General features: G+C 40.9%; 1 protein-coding gene across 2 annotated transcripts in view; it reads left to right on the top strand.

Moving 5' to 3' along the window:
* The window catches only part of VGLL3 (vestigial like family member 3), a 60,707-nt gene extending 49,561 nt beyond the window's left edge, over window positions 1-11,146 (top strand). For both annotated transcript variants that reach the window (XM_086934081.1, XM_086934082.1), the window contains exon 4: window positions 7,254-11,146. In XM_086934081.1, coding sequence (XP_086790207.1) covers window positions 7,254-7,297 — 44 coding nt within the window. In that variant the 3' untranslated portion in view covers window positions 7,298-11,146. The remainder of the gene's footprint in view (window positions 1-7,253) is intronic.
* Window positions 11,147-16,790: the final 5,644 nt, after the last annotated feature.

Genomic DNA, 16,790 nt, shown 5'->3' with positions numbered 1-16,790 from the left:
ACTACTAGGATTTACTATCTGGTGTTTGCCAAGTTTTCTGAATGTGCCTTTTCATGTTAAAAAAAACAAGGTTTTTCAGGTGTTTTTGCGTTGGCAGAAAAAAAATGAATATTGCAAATATCTATCCAGTCCGGAAAGAAACAGTTTTAAAGTTAACTTACAATACGGTGGCACATCCAGTTTCAATACTAAGTGGCAGTCAAGAGAAAACATTACCAGTTTGCAGCAAAAAATCGACTCCAGGGTGTAGATGCATGCAGTCGAAGTGGGAAACTACACGAACTACAAGGAGGCAACTAACTGGGATATGACTTTGCTCTAGGAATAACATGTGTGCACATCCCTTGTCCTTATGTAGAAGTGTAAGGGCAGCAGCATGGTTGGGAGGCGTGAAACGCGCCAAAGCACTTTTTTCTTTCTTAATCCACCAGAGTTGAGGTACTTCAAGTTTCCAGCTTGTTTGTTGGATACAAGACAAGACACTTTGGGCCATATGTACAACGATATAGCTTTGTCTGCTTTTTCAAGCTTATAAATTATTGTCTAACTTTTTGAATAACCAATCCCACCTTTTTAGAAGATGAAATAGTTTGTGTTTATAAACTTTTAGAAAACAATCCTAACGTAAACTCTTATTGAAGGTAGCCATTTTAAAAAAGTTGAGAAAGTTTTTTAAACCTGACACCATTTATATTTCATTCAATCTCATTTCTGGTGAAGTAGAAGCATTATCTTCCACCTTTTTAATGGATTAAAATACTGCCACATAGATTAACATTTTCCATGAATTGTTCTTTACCCAAATCCCAACCTTTTCCCCGGCACCTCGTCAGTAAAATGTAGCCTTTGTCATCTGCCTTTACTCAAGATAATGGAAGACTCGATTCAAACCTCACATTTGATTAAGCACCATGGACTAGAAATGCAACTCCCTCGTCCCTGATTACGAACAGTATCCCCAAACAAATGGGGTGACTCCTTACATTACTTTCTGAAAGGGGTGTCCATTTGATTCTGATGGGTCATTGCTGACAAGCCCCCCTCCCTCCCACTGAATGGTTGATTTGGCCTATTACCAGATCTTGTCAGCTTCATCCTTTCATTCTATTAGCATAATTCTAAATTCCATATAATATTGGCCTCTATCAGCCCAAGCCCCAAGTTAAAAAATATGACAAGCTGTCTCTCTTAAATGCAGGCATGCCGGGTGGTATCAGAAACTACCTCCAGTGGCCACAACAACTTGAGTGGAAGCTTAAATTGGTAGCTTCTGAAGGGTGATCATCGTCCTGTTTCGCCTGACGTGCTCTTCTCCTTAGGTGACTTCAAATAGTGTAGGTAGGCTGTACGAGCCACTTTAAGTCAACCAGCTTCCATGTTGCCTCCAATCGGCCCTGTGTAGCTGTCAGCACCAGGCTTCTTATAGCCTGATCTTGACAATTGCATTTGGTTGTATGGTGCTTGCTGTTATCCATAGCTCAAATAACATTAAGACAGTGAGGTCACTTTGTATCCAAACGAAAGGTAGCCTGCAGTCTAAATGTTGATGAGTATTTCTTGTCAGTAGACTATCCACTTTCAAAGTCCTTCCAGCACCTCAAGAAAAAACATAAAAGCCAATGCAGACGCACATTCTTTACCACTCATAATAGGTAGGTATTAGCAATTTTTCATTCAGGATTGGGGTTGAGTAAATATGTGCAATTAAAAACTAACAGGAGCATTTAATCAATACTCATTCATGAGCAAGGAGTCACTTCAAGATATAAAGACCTCAGAGTCATTTCCATAAATATCTACTGGGCCTAATGACTGGACGTGGATGCCTTCACATGCGGGCCATAGGCCCAAGTGGACACAATTATTTACACCTGCAGATATGTGAAGTGTTCTCACCAAATGATGATGCAGGAACCAGGTAGTAGAAGTAGATAGATTTTTTGAAGAGAGAAGAAATATACCACTATCAAGCTTGAGCCAAACGATTCATCTGGAATCCTGGAACAACTCTTCACTCCGAGTGTTCCAGGTTCCAGATAGGAATGGAGGATACCACAATATGCTTAATTTACTTACTATCTTTCATTATTAAAAATGTCTGAGTTTCCTGTATCAATCACACATGCTGTAAAATGTACATGAGCAGGTACATTACTTTTAGAAACAGACACTGTGGAAAATGAAAAAAACTTATATTTTCCCGAAGTCTCAAAAAACGTGTTTTTTTGTGGAAGAATGATTACTCTTTAAGGAAAATCGTTTTTAAAAATCGTCAGATGTCATCAAACGTGTCATTTTAAAACTGAAGAACAGCAGAGTGAATCAGTAGTACAATATAACTACTAAGAAAGACAAGGATACATTCATCGTTGTGTTGTTTCTTCAGACTGTTCCTACTGTAGCCGTCATTACAAGAGGTGAGAGATAACCGCATTAGTAATCCTGTACCCTGAGCCCTTGACACAGAGGGGACAGTACTTCCGAGGTGAAGAATTACAGTGTCATTCTGAGTTTTTCACTCAGTAATGAGGAACTACAGCAGGAACCGGTGTTTACACCCGCACGGCTGTGAGTTTTTCTCACATACTGAGCCATATTTTTCCTGGCAAAATGAGTGCGGGGGGGGGGGAAGAAGAACTCTCAATTGAGATGTTCATGCAAAACTCAGAATCCATTCTGCAGGGGCGTAACAAAGCTCCCTGTTGACCCCGCAGTGCAAGGGAAGGGCCTCAGCACAGTACCCTGGCCTGAGAGCTCCTGAGTGAGTCTAGAGGGGGGCCTGTCTGTGTACTTTGCAGGGGGCACCCTCAGGGTTTGTTATGTCACTCCTATTCAGCTGTATAGAAGCGTTTACAGCCAAATCGAAAATTGTGCTTTAGGGTGCCATCATTTTGGTGACTTATTTCATCCCTTCTGCGTGCAGCATTTACACTGCTCAGCACCAAAGTCCACTCAGCCCAATCGAAAACATACTGGGCAGTTACAGGGTCAAATGCCCGTCTGTGCTACGTGTAGCCAGGTTTGAGTTTTGTCCAGGCATTTCTTTGCACGTTGTAAGGGGTGGCACTTAGTGGTGACGTCATGGTCACCTACATGCCACTGTAACCTGCTGTGTAGTAGGCTTTTTCTTCAAGGCAGGCGAGGCGGCAGAGGTTCTAGACTGACTCCATAATAGTCCCTGCCCAGTGCTTCATTTGTAAAAATATGTAAGTGCCAGGACCCTTCTCGGATGGCCACTGCAGCACGCACCACCCATTGCCCCTGCCAGCGTTGCCAATGACAGTATCAACACACTACTAACCATTGCACTCCGACAGTATGACAATTCAGACTATTGCAGACCACTCAAAGGTATATTAATGGCGTGAGCACCAGGTATTATTTTTTTTTAACTTATGTTGACTTATTAAACTCACTTGTGCTCATATAAAAATTTGACATTCAGTGCCACCATGTGGTGGACTGTCACTAGAGCTGGAGCTAACAATTAAGCACAGGTAGTGAGCGCTGGAAACCACCCGCTCAAATTAAGCACTGTCCCTGGCAGACTGACACCTCAAAATGAGCACTGTCCCTGGCAGACTGACACCGGGGCAGAGTGAGCCCTCAGAGTAAGAGCTGGCAGTAGGCCTAGGCAAATACCCACCTACCCTTGTTGCCTGCCGGTGCACTTTGCCTGGTACCCATCTGTTGCATCACTCGAACCCCAGCTTTGACACCCATGTTATGAGGGTGCGAAAAAAATAGATCTCCTGTAATAAGAGCAGGATGCATCTCTTTGCATGCTTGGGAATTTCTAGGATTGTAAACTCCCCTCCTCCTGCTGTGTGGTCAGTTTTGACAAGTTACAATCCTGATTCAGATATAACCTTGTCCTTAAACCTGAGTAGGATTGCGGGCCCAGAAGAATCAGAATTTTACACTGCTAACATAGGAGGGGACTTTGATTTTTTAGCAAAATAGTCGATCATAGGCATTAAAGCAGTGCTTCCTACATGTTCCATTACAAATTCATCTCCGTGTGTGCTGTGAGCACTATGCCAGGCACCTGTGAAAGAGGCTCGCTTCCCATGCCTGGTAATTTGACTCAGACTCGCTCAAAATGTACTACGGGCACAGTTATTGTGAAATAGGCAGCTCAACAGTGCACGTAAAAACTCATGCAATTATGCGGCCCCCTCTTCAAAATGCGGCAACAAAAGTCACTCTGCCAAAGCTGTAGCCAGAAAGGTTTCCTTTATCCATTAAGTGTTATTTTCAGATAGATTTAGTTTTTCTTTGCTGTTGTGGGACAGAGACAAAGCTTGTAGAACAGAAGTGCATTAGTACCCCTAATATGAATACCTGCATACTAATCAGTACGTTCTGCCTCACTTATGACAATACATGTTTCAAAGTTTGGTGTGATAGTCGTGAGAACTGTAAAGTAGGCCCAGGCGTGGGTATCAACGGTCCTCCTAATCTTCCCAGGTTTTAAGTTGCACGTTGAGGCCGACAAGACACGTGTGTAGGCCTCACTAGTGCGCGGTGGTTCACCGCGTCCTCCTTCCGGCTGAACCTCGCGTTTCTGCGGAAGAGCCACGCAGCTTCCAGCTCGTTCCTTAATTATTGCAAAAACAGCTGTTGAGAACGGCACGATGATGGGTTTCCTCAGGACTGTCAAAATATTTTAGAAAACAATGGGGATCGCAGTGGTAACTGCGGACACAATTACAAGTGTAAGAAAGTGAGACGGGGAAGGGCGAGGGACGCAGGCGCTTCCAACTGGCTCAGGGAGCTAGAACATCTGTTGCAGATGTCAGCTCTCTGGGACAACTCGGCAGCCGGGCCCTGAGCTCCCACAGCCCTTGCTAGGACATTTCACGACGCTCAAAATCCAGTATGAAGGGGGTGCCCCCAACTGTTCCGTTCAGTCAATCAGCTCTGCAATCCCCAAACCCACGAGGCTCGCAGAGAGGTCAAAACTGAAATGTCAACCTGTCAACTTAGAGGCGTGGAAAAGAGAGGGGTCTGTGTGGAGCATGGTGCAGGAGTTAACGTTTGTGTGGCAAACAGGCAGGGAGTGGTTCACAAAAGCAACCTTTGCTCCCAGAAACTCTTGTTCTCTACATGGACTGGGGATTTATGCCGGAGTAAAATCTACCTTAAATACTCGCACTCTTAAAAAACAAGTTAACATTTTGTTAAGAAAATGTTGACGGGATCAGCAGAGAGAGCAGTAACAGTACTTCTCAGTGCTCAATTTATTTACATTTTCTTTTTTTTAAAAAAAGGAAGGAAACATAAGTGAAGGCGCCCAAAGTCTTTCTTAGGAGGTCGCCCAAGCAAAGTGAGCAAGTAAGCCTCCCTCAAAGCAGGTCATGGAGTTTCCCACCTAAGAAAGTATGAAAAAATAAGTTATTTTTTTACTATGCGCTGAGCATGTTGGGCTACTGGTATTTTCATACTTTACCGTTGTAAGCACTGTTAAGTTACAAAATGTGTTATAGAAAAAACTGATCGCACAGACCCTGTAGTTCTTCTTTGCCAAATTTTACCAGGTAAATTCTGAATACATGTGGGCAGGCACATTCTTTAAATTTCTAGGTTTCGGTCATCAAGATGGGGGAAGAATATGGTATTGCAGAGTTGTCCCCTATTCAAATCGGCAAAACTCAGAATGCGGTCCAGTACTGTGCTTGCAAAAGAACAAATACTGCAGTATTATCGTTTCTATGGGCAGTATTTATGGGATTAATGTGGCCAGTGGAATGAGGGCCCCCACGTCCCCTGTAACTGTGAGCAAATGCTTTTTTCCCCATTTGGGCTGAGAGTACCTAGTAAAATTATTTTCCCTCTGCGCGATATCAAACTCTAGGACTTTTATTGCTGAGGAGGCTGCTAGGGTGGATAACTTTCTCGATTTTAGCAGGATTGTCCTGCATTTCAGGAGTCTGCCGTGTGTCCCCACCAAGTAGTGAGAAAAGCATATCTCACCCTTTGCTCATCTTCCAGGGCAATGTGAGAAGACGGAATTGTTGAGACTTGTTGAGCTCGGAGTAGATTATCAAACAAGATTTGTGAAAAACTGGCCGTTCCGAAGATGTCCTAGTCGTCTACGGTGTGCCTATAAATGGGCAGCAACCATCACACCTGCAGATATGCCAACATAAATCTGAGCACCTGCAAAGAAGATGCCATGAATGAACAGGGAAATGCATTAGCCGGATGAGTTTATGGCCAGTCAGGCCCTGCATAGTTTTTTTCATTTATTTGTCTAGTTAGGTCAGGTCTGCGACAGCACATGTGCTACATGTGCTCTCGCTTGCAGGACACTAATGTTTACAAAAAGGGCCATGAGCCTGCCAATTGCTCACAATTGTTGGCTTTGGTGCCTCTCTTCCTTGCAGCTTCCTAATTGGCAAGTGCAGGCCAAGCATGACTTCTGTTCCTTTCTGCGGAGCAGGGACCAAGTTCATATTGATTCAATTTGATCACGGTCTGTCCACTGCTACTGACATGATGGAGGTACTATTTCTTCTCCCCTCCAATCCCCTTGCCCTCGTCAGGTACTCCCTCCACCGCTTTCATTTTTGTTTTCCCTATACCCCCCTCTGTCAGTTATTGCTGCTCCCTCTCCCTCATAATGCTTCCCCCTTGCTCTTTTTTTAATATATTGCACAGCAGAGAGGGCTGCTGTGCAATATGGATTTAAAAACAAATGTATGAGGGGGTCAGCACTGGCCACGTCATAGTACTTCGTTCATGACTTTAAGCCATGTTGCACAGTAGCACACTCTGCTGTGCAACATTCCTTAAAAACATTGACAGGGCAAATAGGTCTCGCATAAGCGAGATCTATTGACTTTGTCCAATGCTTCTATTTGTATAGTGCCATTCAGACAGAGAAAAACATTAGCACTATAAGGAGTTTGACCTATTTACTGACTGTGGAAAAGGAAAATACAACATAGTGACTTGAGGAAGCTTGCACCCTATTTACCACCACTGGGATGTGTTTGAAGTTTAACCTTTCCTCACCACTCCATTGTAACTATAAAGCCAGAGCAACAACATCAATTGAGACTAAACTGGTAATGTGTTTCCTTAATCAGGGGCAGTGGCAGAAAATATGATGAATTCACAATTGAGTAGAAATGCAAAATCATAATAAGACATCAAATATGGTTTGTGTGTCTTGATACGGTTTGTTAAATAGTGTATGCAGTATGTGTTGTATTGTTTCCTAAAAAAAGTTTTTAATGTTTTATTAGGTTTACAACAGCAAGACAAGAGCAAGGATTCCCCTTGGTTTTGAAGCATGGGAATGTCCTACAAAGTGGTCGGACACATAATAAACATGGCGAGACAAGAGATGTTGCTGTGATCGTGACCTGCGCTTGCTATTAAGGCCGTGGCATAGCATGGAGGTGGATCATCCAGGCTTTGAAACTGTTGTATGCTTTCTTCAAGAAGCCATTTGTGGTCAGTGGAACATGGAAGGGAACTTACCTTTTCTCACCTGAGCCTGCCTTACCAGTGCATTCTGACTATCCTCAGCTTGACAGCTGTTTTTGGAGTGCTCCAAGGCCCCCATTCTGTTTCTTTCATAAAAGGAATTGCAATGAAGTATTGCCACCCTTTGTGCATCTTTTCTTAGGTAGAAATAATGCAGAAAGTTTAGTTCAGCAGTGGCGGGCTCTTTCAAAAGGACTTTTTTTTTTAAAAACGTTTGTAAAATCCTAAAGTTCTGTTTAAAGAACTTACTCTCAGACAAGCACTGGTTATAAAAAAAATGATTTTTTTTAAATGAAGAAGTGCTTTTTTTTCGTTATCGGTCACGTGAAGTTTTCTGTATTTTTTTACTTTTTCCTGTTACCTCAAGTGCGTAAATGTTTTTAAAGGGTGAAAATATGTCCCATTTTAGTTTTATTTTGCCTAGAAATGAAGGTTTTTATACTTTTTTAAGCTAAAACCAAACTTTGCAGCCTGCCAGCATATTTGTGTTCTGTTAATAAATCAACCTGTGGATGTTTTTAGATAATCTCTTCTTTTGAAGAAAATCGAAGTGCCCACAGAATCTGTGTAGGAAAATATTGGCAACTCTACACTTATTTCAGGGATCTTTTAATTGTGCAGTTAACAAGTTGGCAGCATAAAGGCCCTGATCACAAAATATGCAAAGGAGACCTAAGGGTTGACTCTGTATTTAAATCCCAGCGCAAGGCTTTGGAAACATGATGATGAAAGAAAAAACCTGAAGTCAGAGTGTTTTTTTTAAAAGTATCTCTAGAACCCTGATATTGAGTTAGTGTGCCAAATTACACATGAAACCACCACTTATTGTTATATTACATCTTTAAAAAACATGGGATTTACTTTTGTCGAAAGAAACAGTATTCATGTGAAAGATGTCGTGCTGGTGAAATATTTTTTATAATTAATTGGTGCGACACCATTCCAACACTTATAAGTATTACAGTTTGGGCTTTTGGTGCGAGAGCAAAGGTCAGATGCAACACATTGGCATACACCATAAAATGTCTGTCTATCCGTGGTTATTTAATTTGAAAATCTGAGTGATTTTTATTGCTTTGTAATTTGAATCATGAAAGTTTCAACCAGAAGGACAGCTTGAAATGTAGAGAATGTCCTGTAATTGCCGGATCAGAATAGCTAAAGTTTTGCAGATTGTATTGCCTCTGTCGATATATTTCATACTTGCACTGCGTGGAAGTGCCACACTCTACATGGGCTGTGCAAAATTCGCATAATTTTTTGTGTGTCATTATGCAAAATTTTGGGAAAATTTTCAAAATGTCAAAGAATTCTGTGAAATAACAGTTCATCATTTTGCACTATATGTTAGTGTGAAATGCATCCTAGCATACATTTTTGACATGGGGGCACATTTTGCACTAAACAAAAGTGAAAAATACACAATCGCCGCAAAAAAAAGCCACTCGAGTTCTGGTTGTGTGCGTTGTTCCTGGACTCTTGTGCTATCAAACAGCAGTGTAATTACATGACTGGCATAATTGCATAATTTCAGAAATTTCCTATAAGAAGCATAATGCACAATTCCCAAAATTACACAATGATGACAACATAATTTAAAATTGACCTGATCCTACATTTTATCCAAGTGAATGATGCCAGGAATTTGAGGAGATCCAAGATCCAGCCTATGAAAGGTACAAAATCTATGGGAGAGAGGGCTTCACTCAGCCATTACATACTTAAGGGGTCTTCAGACAAGTGGTACTTTTCCACTGGTTGAATACGCTAGGCCCATACAAATTCCCATAGAGAGCATTATCCGTTAATAACTGAGGAGTAGCAATAGCACCTATGCAAACACAGCAGCCATATATGAATTTGAAAAATTGGTTGGTGGAGCACTGAGTCAAGCATTCGAAGAGTATTTTTTGCAGTATGTCTCTCAAAGCATGGCTCACTATTATATTGGTGGTATATTAACTTTTCGAAAAGCCCATTGAAATAAATATACTTTGAAACTATCATCGAAGGGCGTTTTTTTTACTCCTTTTTTGCGATTAATTCACAATTTTGCATGCCCTAGAGCAGCAGGTCAGCTAGGAGGGAGCACTGAAAAATTATGGGGGGCTGAGAGTGGAGTCCTAATTCTGCACTAAGCTGTTCTTTGGATGCAATACGAGTCATGTAGGAAAGTTTGGCTACTCCTGTAGTGACAACATGTGACATTTTTTCATTTAAATAAAGCAGTACTACACGTCTATGAAAATTACAGAATTGTCTGTTTACTGCTAATATTACACAAATGCATAGCACTTCTGAATAAATAGTCTCTACTGTTCCTTTGCCTATAATATAGTCCTACTCTTGATTTAAAATAAGCCTCCCCAAAAAAAAATGTTGCTGCACTCATTTATATCCGTTCTCTATTAATAAAAGACAAATTATCACCTTACTTTGCATTGTTAGCAAACCATACAATCAGGTAGGAGCTGCATCGACTACAAAAAAAGTGTTTCCGAGGAAGCTTCTTCAGTCCTTTCCCCAGTGCCATGCACACAAGCCAAGAGAGGCAGCCATCTTGATGCACTTGTTTTTTGCCTGATTCAGAAACCTGTATTGTTTTGTTTTCTGATCCTCTCTTGTTTTTTTTTGGTCTCCACCATAACGAGAGGCTCACAGCACTAGATTGTTATCATGGGATTAAATATCAGACTAGCAAAGTGAGATGACGTAGTTCCACTGTGTTCAAATTTAAAGAAAAGTCATGAACGCTGATCTTATAAAAATGATAAGAACATCATGCGCTGTTAAACAAAGAGAGTAGAAATTACACCCAGCAAACAGTAAGGATTACATTTGATAAAAACCATTCAGAATCAAGAAGCATACAGTTTAAGAGGTAAATGAAACAATATATGAGTCTTTAAAAAGTACATACACACCTATTCTTATAACAATCTTCTCCACATTGTGAGTAAATGGTCTCTACTGAAGTTTTAGGCTGATGGTGTTGCCATGTTTCACAGATCTGAGCAGTCATGCAATAACATCAATGCAATCCGTTGACTGTGGACATAATATATGTTCTCTTCACATTCTCAGAAGTCACAATGGGGGCATTGTACACCCTTCAGTGCATTGAGATGGATGATCTGCTCCTTGACTGCAAAGTCATCACAAGCACGCATGCTCAGGGGCGAGCGGGAAATTGGATGCCCATTGGTTGAGGTTGATAACTTTTGTGCAATCACCATTTCAAATATAGAACGATTCTTTACAATTCCTTCACTAGTTGGACCAATAGCCCATCTGATTCATAGAAATGGTCCAATAAACAGGACATTGTCCCATAGTATTTATGCAAAAGAGCAGGTTCAAAAGGAGAACTTTAGACATGGTTTGCCTCTGTCTCTAAAGTTTATTTGACTATTTCCAGTTATTGCTGCATTCTCTATGTTTTTTGTAATATTTGCTGCTGTGAAATCTCAAATATATGGTGACATGATGATTGTTTGCACCTTTTAGCTGCCTTTCTTAATGCTAAAATGCCCATATTTCCAGGCCTTGCTCATTTCAAATGTTTCTGTTTAAATTGTTCTGATGATTCTTAAAGGTGCCTTCGAGTCCAATATTGCAACAATAAATATTGTGTTGTTACCACAAGAAATATTGTGTCATCTTATTTTCAGGTCTGGCTTTATAGCACATTGTCACTCAATTTATTGCTATCCATTCTTTCAAAATATACGTACAGGGAAGTTTAGCTCCACCTTGGAGGTTTTCTCTCTCCCCCCTTACTATTGGCCACTTATTGTATACAACCACTGCCGAAGGAGTGCTTGCATTGCATGAGGGATTATTTTACATCTGGTATTACACTGAATCATATTAAATTCTTTATCTCATAGTTGTATATAGAAAGCAATCATTTTTTTTTGTGGGGGGGTTTCATGACCGGCAATATTAATTTTAATATTAAGACTCCAGATGCGAGCCAGATCTACTGGCTTTCCTAATGTTTGCTTTCCAAGGTATTTTGCCACCCATTATGACCGAACATGGACCACTCAAGGTCTAATCAACGAGTTGGGATATGTAGGCAACAGTTAAGTGTACAGACGTCATGCATGCATATTTACTATGTAAACTGAGGACAATAAGTGCATTAATCTATTGGAATTGTAAACAGCCTTACAGTGAGGCAGGCAGCTGAGGGGATGTAATGTAAGATGACAGGCAGATTGTTGACTGATTGAATTACAGAGTTTATGTGAGTTTTGCCAGTATGGTTTTCATGTTTTGAAAGTTACCCTATTTTGCTTGGCTGCACCTGGGTGTGGGTGTTGAGATGGAAGTGTGGGTAAAAGCCACATACAGAATAAAATGCCTACACTAAAAATCGAATCAAGAGACGTTTCTGTAGGAAGCACATACAACATACCTAATCAAAGAAACGTGAACACATGCATATTGGTACCTATGGCAACCTGCCATGATAAAATGCGATCTCTTATGTAGACGGGGGGGGGGGGGGGGGGGGGGGGTAATTTGGAGGACACTTTATACTACCACACTAAATGATACGCTTTACAATTGTCAAATGCAAATTAAAGATTTACTTTAAAATGCACTAAAACAAATAGCCATGGAAGTTTCTAGTCACGAATATTTGCTTCTGGAATTATTAAATTTCACTCTGAGCAGAGTTTGATTTCATTTTTATAAATGTGTAGAGGTCCTTAATCAAATCGATTTTTTGTTGTTTTTCAGTATTATTCCCTTTCTTCAATTTTTGTATGCAGAGGTTTTTAACAGTGATACGCAGCTTTTGCTAAGATGCTGTCATTGGATTGTCAAGATCCCTTCTTTTAGATGTGCATTCTTAGAGGTATGTGATGCAATGCATATTTAAGTACAGAGAAGTAGGCATATCCATTTGATCTAGAATTATTTTGAGATTGTTTTCAGTTCTTACAATAACAAAGGTGTGGTGAAGCATTTAACATTCAGGATCTTCTGCTCAGGGCTGGCCTAGCCATACAGAACGCAGAGCAAACCATTGGTAGGGTGTTTTCAGGACCAGATAGGCTGAAGTATCCTTGAACCATTACCCCATCACAGTAACCATGAGAACGAGGCACACTGGTTTCTTAAAGGCGCAGGCACGCGTTACTGCTCCAGAGAAATAATGTGCCAGAGTAGTGGTAGATGTTTGGAGTTCCTCTTCATAAATGCCTGTTAAACGTTTGAAAGGTTATTCATGATATTTATGAGCTTGTGCTGTGAAAGGAATTGTTTGGCTTCCTTTTCAGTTTTGGCTTTCGATTATTGCTAAGCATCATTCAGCCGAACAGAGAAAATATGGGATGTGTGACAAAGGGAACTGCTGGCTTTATATATGTATTTACTTTATTCTGTTATTACAACCATCAAAATGTACATCCCAGCATAAAAACTACATACATTCAAAACATTAAATACACAAAATATATATCAAGATACTTGTGTAAAAAGCATTACATAGCCACAGAGCGGATAGGAACTGCAGTACAGGCAGATTAATACAATACAGATGATGAGAGTCCTTTTGCAACAGGGCAATTAAGTATTAAAATCGTATCCCAGATCGATTATCTAAAAAAGTGTAGTTACATAGTAACAAGATAAATGAGTCAGAGTTAAAAGGAAAACAGAAGAAAAAAAACATAGCAAAGGTTCCAAAATTAAGCACCCCCCAAAACTGTAAGGCAAAACCCAGCTGGTAGAATCTTGTCAAGAACTAAAGTGATCTGTGCTTCAATCATAGTGCAAGATAAGAGCAGCAAAAGACGTCCACAAAAAATACACAGAGCAAGAGCACAATAAAAATCCTAACACTAGGATCAAATTCTACTGAAAATAATATACTTAATAATAATTGGGGGGTGTAAGAAAAGAGAAAGTCCATAGTTCATTTACAAATACATTTGTAATTACTTTGTGTTTGTACCAAGCTGCCTCTAAAAGTTTACTAACAGCTAGAACAATTTTAAAAGATGTATCAGTTTAAAAAAATTCTACGTGCTACCTGGTATTGAGAGACCGCCAATTCATGACATATGGGAATAATCCTTTTGCGACAAGAGGTAAAATACTTTGAGCAAAAAAAAAAAGTATGTGTGATTTGTTCTCATCACCCTGCTTGCATATAAGGCAAACCATGTTCTTTACTCCATTCATGGGTAAATGATCCAAAGAGAAGTGTACTAAAGCGGAATCATAAGAACAGGCTCTTGGGTAAAGAAGTGGGTATGAAATCCCGATATTGTTCAAAAGATGGTAAAAATGTATAATCAAGAAACACAGTCAAGGATCCCACAGGGATTCTATTTACAAGCTCTTCGTTAATATGTGCCCAGTAAGTGGCTTTCAGTACATTTGTATCTGCTTTGGTTAATCTGGTGGGATCAGCCCAAAAACTATGAGGTCCTAACTTCCCGATCCAAGTGTACACGAGTTTAACCCAGGAAAGAGACCTAGTACCAGGCAACTTTAGTACTTCATAGAGCGAGTTCCTATAATCGGCTAACTCTGTGTGTACTCCAGAGGCAGACCCAATAGACTAATATTCTTAATATAGCCACATCAGTTACTCTTTTTAACCCCAATTCAATGTGCAACGGGATAAGGGGTAAACTGGATGGGAGACAAACTGGTTTTCTAGCAAAATTGTTTTCCGCCATTGCCAGGGGCTGGACGTCCACATAGCCCCATATTTTGACCCCATAAAGTGCAGCCCCTGGTGCCTTAGCACAATATATTTCCAAAACTGGCGATACTACATGTGACACTATTCTCTTTTGTGTCCTAATGATGGCATTAGACCTGTGCTTGATTAAAAGTCTGCTCTTGGTAATCTGGCCCAATCACTTGAACCTTTCCATGAATCGCACCCCTAAATAGTCAAAGCTGTCTACCCTATCAAGTACGTCATTCTCCACCCGTATGATGGCTTTATACTTCCTTACCCCCTTACCCAGCACTATAAATTTGATCTTGTTGAAGTTTATTTTAAGACCCCCAGACTTGCAGATGTACAAGAATCTATTAACCAAGGTCTGCAGGCCCATGAGTGTGTACGAGATGAGGAGGGAGTCATTAGCAAATAGTAAAATTGGTACCTTCCTATTGTTTAGGGTTGAATTGAATTGAATTGAATTTGTTTATTGCACAGTTAATAAAAACTCACAATTTTACACAAAAATTAAAATAAAATTAAAAGTCTTTTGACTATGTAAAACTTTTCCTAACGAAAAGGATGTTGCACATTAATAAAATCTCAGAGTCTGTGATCAGTTAGTGGGTCTTCCTATTGATCACTGCTATTATTAGTTGTAGCTCTTGTAGTTATAAGGCAATTGCAGGATCTCTGTTCCCCTTGTTTAATTAATTTTCGCTCAGCAGTCTTTATAGTTTTATTAAGGGTCGTTTGAGAAGGCTACCTTTGTCCCAGTGCGGTTGGTTTTTCACGTCCTTGTACTTTTTCATTTAATTTTTTGGCCACTATTTCAAAATATTTAACTGTTCTACAGTTTAACTGGGTCTCGTTGGGGTTGAAGCAGAGCATTACTGCTTGCCTACATGATCTTACACCCTTCTGGTTCCATAGGGGCCGGAGCATTGACTGCCTTACATCCGCAAAAGCTTTACAGATGCATATAATATGTATAAGATCCTCCTTTGCAGATTGACAAAGGCGACATGCGTTAGACGGATCAGGCCTTTTCCAAGGTTCCAGGTGATGTGCTATGGGTATGTTGCCTAGGCGCATATTTAAGAACTTGCTTTTTATTTTTTGTGTAAGACCCCTTGATAGATATTCTTGTGGCTTGATGGTACCATACCCTTCGAGCACTACCCATCCGTGTGCTCTCCTGGTCAGGGTGGCTCTGTCCTCGAGGGAGGAGACCAGTTTTGTGACCTTTGTCACCGTTTTCTTAAAAGTCCCAAAGTCCGTCCTTGTTTCCCAGAGCATATTTAATCCTAGGCTCTCCAGTGAGTTTGTTAGGTAGGCCCTTGCTGGGGAGATTTCTTTGGCGTGAAGCCCAGTCCATAGGTTCGCATTTAACGATCCTTGCTCCGATTCTTTGATTTTGCACCAACTTTTTACATATTGTCCTTTCCTCTCCACAGATTGTTTCAATAGTCCGAATTCAAGACTAATTTGGGCAGGCGAGGAGTTTTTAGGGAGATGGAAAATTGCCCTGTATGCACGACTGATAGTTTTGTCCAGAGTGCTTGCATCATTACCCCGCATTGATTCGCTGCAGGAGAGCATAGGCAGTAGGCGAGCTTTTATTACCTGTAGAAGTGGCGCTAGTGTCCTGTCGGGAAGGACTTTCTGCAAGGGTCTTATTGATAGTTGAAAGGTCATGCCCTTCCTACGGATGGCATCTAGTGGATGCTTGGAGGAGCCATTGCCCTCTATTATGACTCCTAGATATTTATATGAGGCTACCAGTTCTAGTCTTTGTTTGTCCAGATACCATGCGGGCTTCTGTTTTTTATTGTAGTTCATTGGCATGACCTTGGTTTTGTCCAGATTTATTGTTAAGGAGTTAGCTTTGGAAAATGTGTTTGTTTTATCTAGAAGGTTTTGAAGGCCAATAGGAGACCGGCTGATAAGGACCAGGTCGTCTGCGTAAAGCAGATTTGAGAGCGTGATATTTCCTAACCGGGGTGCGTGTGATGTAACTGTTTCTAACTCTTCAGGAAGATCCGCAAGGAAGAGGTTGAACAGTGTTGGCGCTAAAACGCAGCCCTGCTTTAGGCCTTTGCTGGTCTTTATTTTCCTCGATAGATGTGTGCCAGATCCCAGTTTTATTTGGACCCATGTGTCGGTGTGCAGCATTTCCAGCTGCTGTAGAAGGGGATGCGGGGATTCCCCATGAGCTCAGCTTCCGCCATAGTTTGTGTCGGTCTACATGGTCGAATGCTGCGCTGTAGTCAATGAAACATACAAACAGAGAGCTTTTTGCCGTTTTTGCTGCATCGGACAGTAGGGTTAGTGCCATGATGTTGGTTAGGGTTCCCTGACCCGTCCGAAAGCCCGTCTGAGTGGCTGGGATGATGTTCTCTTTTGTTCCCCATGTTATTAGATCCTTCAAAATGAGGCTTGCGTAGTACTTCGCTTCTACATCTATCAGGGCAATCAACCGGTAACTACTTGGGTCGATCCTTGCGCCTTTTTTGTAGATTGGGCTTATTATCGAACCGCTCCAAGATGCTGGTATTCTTCCTATTACCCTTGCTTCACGGAATATTGGGATCAA

Source organism: Lissotriton vulgaris, chromosome 8 (genome assembly GCF_964263255.1).
Source record: "Lissotriton vulgaris chromosome 8, aLisVul1.2, whole genome shotgun sequence".
Taxonomy (NCBI): domain Eukaryota; kingdom Metazoa; phylum Chordata; class Amphibia; order Caudata; family Salamandridae; genus Lissotriton; species Lissotriton vulgaris.
This window is presented reverse-complemented; position numbering and strand designations above follow the sequence as displayed.